The sequence below is a fragment of the Erpetoichthys calabaricus genome, chromosome 14 (genome assembly GCF_900747795.2).
Source record: "Erpetoichthys calabaricus chromosome 14, fErpCal1.3, whole genome shotgun sequence".
Classification (NCBI taxonomy): domain Eukaryota; kingdom Metazoa; phylum Chordata; class Cladistia; order Polypteriformes; family Polypteridae; genus Erpetoichthys; species Erpetoichthys calabaricus.
The window spans coordinates 111,896,919-111,904,249 of NC_041407.2; the positions used below are offsets into that span (position 1 = coordinate 111,896,919).

Consider the following 7,331-nt stretch of genomic DNA (forward strand, 5'->3'; position numbering starts at 1 on the left):
GGAAGGAAAAGCCTGGGCAGCTTCGGCACTACGTGCGCGCGCACGCGCTCGCTCGCTCGCTCGGCGTCACAGAAGCAGCAGCAGCAACAGCAGTCGGATGGCGTCCAGGGGAGGGTACCCGATGAGCGCGGTGCCCGGGGGTCTCCGAGTGCCCCCCAGCGTGCAGCAAAGTCCGGCATTCCGAGCCGTGGGGCCCGCCTCGCCCTCCCCCTTTCAGCAGGTAAACGGGGGGCTTCGAGTCGTAAAGGCGGGCGAAGCTCCGCACTTCCGCGTTCGGGGTTACCCTCCGCTAGGGAGCGGGCGCGCACTGGTGTGTTGTGGGCATTTTCTATAGCGCCTTCGTCGGCTGGTCGGTTCGTTGGCTGGCCGGCTGGCTACTTGGCCTCCTGCTTCCTCCCGCAGGGCAGACTGGCAGCGCAGCAGCTTTGGATGGGCACGGGGCTGAAAGTGGCGGCCGCCGCCGTCGACTTCCGCGTTTTGGGCTCGAGTTGGTGAGCTCGCCATGCGGAGCGGGCCGACACGCCGGAGAATCAAACCATAGAGGAGGACTCGAGCGGCCGCCAGCCTCGCGCTCTCCGTCACGGGTTTCTGGGCACGGAGCTCCTGCCATGGCACCTTTGCTTTCCTGCCCTGGTTTGCTTTGCTTTGTTTTTTTTCCATTGACTTTTCCTATAAAATTGGACTTCATGATAACTTTGGTGTCTTGTGGTGTTTTTGCTGCTGACCGGCCAGAAGGGACTTGAGGGGGTTTATAGGGGTCAACAGCTCTGGCAGCGTGTGGCCCCCTGAATGTGCCAGCTGGGAGTCGGTGGCGTGGGGTAGAAATGGGTTCAAGGTCAGGGGGGGCATCAGGCACCAAATCTTAGCCCACCCACGTGCACTTGGAGCACCTCAAGCGTGAGTGGCACTGCCAGCCTACACGTACCCATTCACACGCCATAAACACGGCCGGCTGAGGTGAGGAACTTGGAAGACGCCTGGCTGAGCCGCCATGTATGCTGGCATCGTGGGATGAGAGTGTGAAGGTGGGCTTCACGCACCTGCCAGGAGGACGTGAGGGATGGCAATAGGAGCCCCAAATGTCAATCAGAGCCGTCAAAGGAGACCTTGATGTCCTCTTAATGCAGACACGAGCGGTGTTGGTGACTTTAGTTAGAGGGTCTCCACGGGGTACGTGGGGTGGGATGGAGACGGCCAGAGCACATGGGCTGTACAGGTGGTGGACGTCGATCGTGACATTCTGAGAGCCCCGGTGCCCTCCGTCAGGGGTCTCAGTTTGAGTTCAGATGAGACGAATGAATGAAGAGATTCCAGGTAACGTCAAGACGGACCACCAGCCGAGTGGAGCACAGTGACCTTAAGTGGCCGTTGCAATTGAGGGGTCCCAGTTCAGAGCCACAGCAGATAGGAATCAGGGACCATCTGTCATTCAGCTCTGGGTGGGCTGCTGGGGGTCCGCTTGGCCAGTTTTCTTTAGCCTCCACGGCCCACAATGACTCTGCCCTTCAGTGGCTTTGTTTCCTTTCACGTCCGTCGTTGCGAGTCCCTTGAACATGTGACCTGCGACTCGCTGTGATTGGACAACAGGAGGGAGGAGCCAGTTGAAGGCGCCAGTGAAGCCAAGATGTCCACGGGTGAATTTTCTTCATCTGCTCAATCGTGAGGAGCTAGGCGGGACATGCTGTCCTGGGGGTGAGGCATTTGAGCGCAGACCTCCACAGATGTGGGGTGGCATGGTGCCCAGGGCTGCGTGGCACTTTACGCTCCTGCACTCTGCTCGTTGTCCCCCGTGGTGCTGAAGCCTTCATCAGGAATATAAAACGAGTGAGAGTCGAGCTGCTAACGTGAGGAAGGGCACCAGCAGGGCGGTGGGCCGAAGTGCTGCCACATCCACGATGGCCGCCCTCAAGTTGAGGAGGTGCCATCGGGCACCGGGGGGGGGCCGTCTCTTATTGTGTGCCTTTCTCACCAGTGATGTCTGTCTCTTTTCAGCGCCCAGGGATGTCCCCCAGTCGTGCCATGCCAATGGGTTTGGGCACAATCCCTGGGCCCTCCTTTGGAGCTGGGCCTCCCATGAGAGCTGGCATCCCGCAGTCTGGAATGGATCCTTTCCGCAAGAGGTTTCTGCAGCAGCAGCAGGGACTGGCCAACCAACGGAAAGGGTAGGTGTCCCGTGGTGACCCGTGGGAGTGGCCCTCCGGTACCCACCATGCCCCTTTGGGTGGCGAGCTGCTGCAAAGGGGCTGGGATTGGGCCAGTCCAGGTGAGTGCAGGTCCTGTCAGTGGAGCCTGTAAGGGGGCTGGCATTGTGCCCCTGCGATTCTGCTGCCAGTGTGAATCTTGTATGCATGGCATGTCACCAATCTGCATCTCCTCTTCTCTTTTCAGTCTCAAGAGACGCAAGATGGCAGACCGAATACTTCCTCAGCGGGTAACGTTCTGTGTGTGTGTGTGTATGTGAGGTTCTGCTCCGCTCTGCTCTTGGTCCTCGCCCCCCATCGTGCCACTCCTCTCACACAGGTTGACACTTCATCGTGGACTTCCTCCAAACTGTCACTCGGTGTACACAGACAGTCACATCAAGCCAGTGACTCCGTTTTTGGGACCCCACTGCTGGCACTTGGGCTCTTGTTGTCTTTTTGGGTCATTGCCCGCTGGTCCTCTCAGTTTTGCAGCCTTCGTCTGTGCTGAGAGTGTGGTGCCAGTCGTGGCCCACCTGCTTTGGCCCGTGCCATGATGCCATCTTTGCCGGGCGGCCTTTCCTTCCCTTCTCTGTGCCCTTGTCATTCTGGGACGCGTTGATCGCGGACGCCCATCGCACAAGTGGGCTGGTCGGGTAGACACGGGCATCTCGCCGTCCCAGGGTGGTCTTCACCAGGGTGCAGCGCACTTGTCTTCTGTGGTTTCCCGGGCCTTTACGTGATGCCAGCTCATCAGTGCCCATCTCTTTCTTGAGGGTGTGCCACATGTTGCTGTGCCCGCTCCCGTTGTCCCAGCTGTCACCCTGATGATGGCACTCTATGTTGAGAGCCCACAGCCGCAGCTTCCGAATGCAGATCCCACCCTTGGGATGACTTGGGCCCCCTGATGCAGTAATGAGGGGCTGCGCACAAAGATGGCCGCCACACACTCCTAAGCACCCCCTTGACTTACTCGCCCCGAGTGCTTCATTGCGCACCAAGTGTGTGTCACCGTCACCAGCAAAGACATCAGGCAGCGCCGAGGACCGACGGCCAAAACGTCACAAGTGGCAGACGACTGTCTCCTCGTTTTCTTCAGTGTAACGACACACACAGCGTCACAACGTCACAGCGCTTCTTGTGACATGTCATCGCGTTCCTCCCTGGCAGCCTTCAGCTGCATCGTCACCTCTTGCTTTAAAGCGACAGCAGGCACTGGTGGTCTCCTGAGCGCCAGCCCCTCAAGCTGGGGCATGAGAAGTTTGCTTCTGTCGTTTCAGCACTCGTTAACAAACCGCTCAGTCGGGCGAGTGAGAGGTGACAGCTGTCCTGGCTGCTGTGACACTGTGACGCTCCCCAAAGCATAAAGTGATCGCCAGGCGAGACCTTAGAGCAGCGGCACACGTGACGGGTGCCATCAGGATGAAAAACGTGTGGATACTAATAATGAGAGCCCCTCAAGGTGCCCCCCGAGCCTGACACACACAGGCCACGTCCACTCGAGAGTCTGGCAGCCGCACCGGCTGGCATCTCCACCATTGTGCCCCTCCACTGCAGGCTCAGCTGGAGTGCCTGGAAAAAGGTGAGCAGCAGAGGCTTTGTGTGCCCACCTCCCGCTCTTGTCATTATTGGGGCAGTGTTCTCCCATTCTACCTTTGCCAGGCCTGCCAGCGGGTAAACAAGGGCAGTGCCACCGGACATTGGCACGAGTGGTGCCAGATCATTTGCAGACCCCCAGACATTTGCTCCTTGTGTCCACAGATTCGAGAGTTGGTTCCTGAATCCCAGGCCTACATGGACCTGCTGGCCTTCGAGCGCAAACTGGACCAGACCATCGCCCGCAAGCGCATGGAGATCCAGGAGGCCATCAAGAAGCCCATCACGGTAAGTCGACGCAGACCACCACTGGCACAGAGACCCTCCGCTTGTCCGGCTTGGGTGAATGTAGTGGCGCCAAGGGATGCATAGCAGGTGGGCACTGAAGTGACGGGCCCAGGCCAGCATTTCTGTAACGTGGGTGCCCACATAAACGTCACCCCTTTCTCGGGGTTTGTTTTTTGGAATTTTCTACAGTTATGGAGGGTTGTGCCCAGTGCCACCTGGATAGGTGACAAAGTAGGAGGTGGCCCCCAAGGCCGTGCCGTTTTGTTGCAGGGCACACTGAGCACATGCATACAAAGAACTCGCCAGCTGCATACACGGGGCAACTGGGCTTACAATTGAACCTGCTGTGCCATCTGCCATTTCAACAATTTACACAGCAGGCGGGCAACAAGTTAGTGAAAAGTGTCCTCAGTTCACAGGGGATCATCTGTGGGACACATCAGCTGTGCCCCGAGACACCGGGGGTCCGCCCGGGCTGGAGTGGGCCGCGTTTGGTTGTGTTCCTGCAGTCATGTGATCCTTGGGTGCCATTTGTGGTTAAGAACAGATGAGGCAGGTGGTAACCCCCCGGGTGGTCTCGGCTCTTGGTCTCAAGTTTTACTTCAGTGGTCTTCTTCCCTCCGCAGCAAAAGCGCAAACTGCGCATCTACATCTCGAATACGTACACCCCGGGCAAAGCGGAGGGCGAGGAGGCAGAGGGCATCTCATCTTGGGAGCTCCGGGTGGAAGGGAAACTTCTGGAAGATGTGAGTGTTGAAGGGTGGCATTCAGCCAGGCACACTGGCACGAGGGCAGCATGGCACTGCCAGGAGGTCCGTGTACAAATCTGCTCTGTTTGTTTGCTTACCTCAGCCAGGAAAGCAGAAGAGGAAGTTCTCGTCCTTCTTCAAGAGCCTGGTGATCGAGCTGGACAAGGACCTCTACGGGCCCGACAACCACCTGGTGGAGGTAAACGAGCCGACGTCACTTGTGCCATGGACAGTCCTGTCACCAGGGGGCGCACACGCTGCGCTACCAAAATGGAGAAGAGGAGCAGCCAGGCCTGCTGGGCACAAGGCCTTGGCTGCTGAAGGTGGCACACACACTACCCGGCAGGTCCACATGAGCCCAGTGTGTGTGTGGCACATGGCAACCGTGGCACCTATTTTTCCCTTTGTCACTTCCTGTTATCCTCCGCCCAATGACATGGTGCCCTGTCTGGTCAGGTGATTTCTTAAGGTGCGCAGGGCACTGCCAGTTTCAGCACCCTTTTCCCTTTTGTTTTGCTCACTAGTGGCATCGCATGCCCACCACACAGGAGACCGATGGCTTTCAGGTGAAGAGACCCGGGGACGTCAATGTTAAGTGCACCCTGCTGCTGATGCTGGACCACCAGGTGGGTGTGCCCTTCAGACCAGGAAAGGCGCCATATAATCAAGTACTGTCCATCATGGGGCCCCCAGTGCCATGCCGTTTGTTGCCCCCACCCCTCTTAACCTTCCCCTCGGCTCTGTCATTGCAGCCCCCTCAGTACAAACTGGACCCGCGCCTGGCCCGCCTGCTGGGGGTCCACACACAGACCCGGGCGAGCATCATGCAGGCGCTGTGGCTCTACATCAAGACCAACAAGCTGCAGGACGGCCACGAGAAGGAGTACATCAACTGCAACCGCTACTTCAGACAGGTGAGGGGGACCCCCAAGTTGGTGGGGCCACCGGGTGGGCTGCTCCGTCACGCTTCTCGTGTCTCTTGTAGATTTTTAGCTGCACACGGATGAAGTTCTCGGAGATTCCCATGAAGCTGGCCAGCCTCCTGCAGCACCCGGACCCCATCATCATCAATCACATGATCAGGTGAGTGGTCCGCACACACTCGGCCTTTTGTTTCTTGTGGAATGGTGGGCTTGTGATGTTCTCTTTGCGCCCCCCCCGGTGCCCTCACTTGAGCTCTGCTTTCAGTGTAGACCCCAATGACCAAAAGAAGACGGCCTGCTATGACATCGACGTCGAGGTGGACGACCCGCTGAAGGGGCAGATGAGCGGCTTCCTGTCATCGACCACCAAGGATCAGGAGATCGCGGCCCTCGAAATGAAGGTACGTCTTGGGGGTGGGCACCGTATGCCAGCCCCGTGGCGCCGCTCACTGAGTGACCTCATCTCTTGTCACAGATCCACGAGACCATCGAGTCCATCAACCAGCTGAAGATTCAGAGGGACTTCATGTTGAGCTTCAGCAGCAGCCCCCAGGAGTTCATCCAAGACTGGCTCAAGTCTCAGTGTCACGACCTCAAGGTAACTGGCACTTGGTGCATCTCTGCATGTGCCACTCGCGGGCCTCTGCCCTCTGTGACCAGTGTATCTCTTGTGTGGTAGCTCATGACGGACATCACGGGGAACGCCGAGGAGGAGAGGAGGACCGAGTTCTACGAGGCGGCCTGGGCGCAGGAGGCGGTTGGAAGGTACATCTTCTCCAAGGTAAGGAGGATGGGCGGGGGGTTTGGGGGGTGGCCCAGTGCCCACCGTGGGCTCTCGCCACTGACGCATGTCTACTGCTTTAGGTCCAGCAACGCAGGCAAGAACTGGAGCAGGTGCTGGGGATCCGACTCACCTAAAATCCTGCCAATGATGGAGGTCTCCATTCTCTCATTTGCACTTGGGCTTTACTTTTGATGTCCTAGAAGTCCATGTGCCACTCTGGCATGGGCACAGCTTTTTCTATCTTTAGCAATATGGCGCTACCATTGTGGCCTCCGGGCCGTGCTTTGTAAAATGGTGTTGGGTAATAAAATGGAAAGAAAAGAAAAACATTTAACTGGCGAGCAGGAGGGAGGGCTGGCATCACCATTGGGTGGGCACCCTGAGCACAGAAGATAAAGTGAAAGGGGTAAAGGCAGGGGCATGGGGGACATGGCGGGCCACCACCACTGGCTCAGGTCCTCTTAGGGTCTGGTGGGTAGCTTGGGCTTGGTTCGGGCACTCCAGCACACGGAAGGGGGCACAGAATGAAGAGCAACTCGTCCAATACCTCAGGGCAGAAATCAAATGACGTGGCATCATAAAATGTCTATCTGCCTTGGCGTGCCTTCCGTGACCCTTCCAGTTTGATTCAAACATTCGAGGAATGCTGTGCCACAGCCCTATTTATGTCAGAAATAAACTATGGGCAGTGTGCCCCCCACGGCAGATGTTTGGCCACAAACCCATGAGCTGAAGAAGAGATGGGCACAATGGCTGCCCACCTCAGAGGACTTGCACCGGGACCCCCTAAAAGCTGACTAGTGGGCCGAGA

The 7,331-nt window shown here is 57.9% G+C and overlaps 1 protein-coding gene across 2 annotated transcripts; it reads left to right on the forward strand.

Annotated features, from left to right (window-relative positions):
* The first annotated feature begins 36 nt into the window (after positions 1-36).
* On the forward strand, positions 37-6,847 carry smarcd2 (SWI/SNF related, matrix associated, actin dependent regulator of chromatin, subfamily d, member 2). Of its 2 annotated transcripts, XM_028819473.2 has the most exons (13): positions 37-220; positions 1,993-2,162; positions 2,389-2,431; positions 3,942-4,064; positions 4,691-4,810; positions 4,917-5,012; positions 5,338-5,439; positions 5,566-5,727; positions 5,799-5,896; positions 6,002-6,137; positions 6,212-6,334; positions 6,416-6,517; positions 6,601-6,847. In XM_028819473.2, the coding sequence occupies exons 1-13, from the start codon at positions 98-100 to the stop codon at positions 6,652-6,654; spliced, it is 1,452 nt and encodes a 483-aa protein (XP_028675306.1). In that variant the 5' UTR covers positions 37-97; the 3' UTR covers positions 6,655-6,847. The 2 variants fall into 2 exon arrangements, with proteins under 2 accessions (XP_028675306.1, XP_028675307.1); XM_028819474.2 differs by lacking the exon at positions 4,917-5,012.
* The last annotated feature ends 484 nt before the right edge of the window (positions 6,848-7,331 follow it).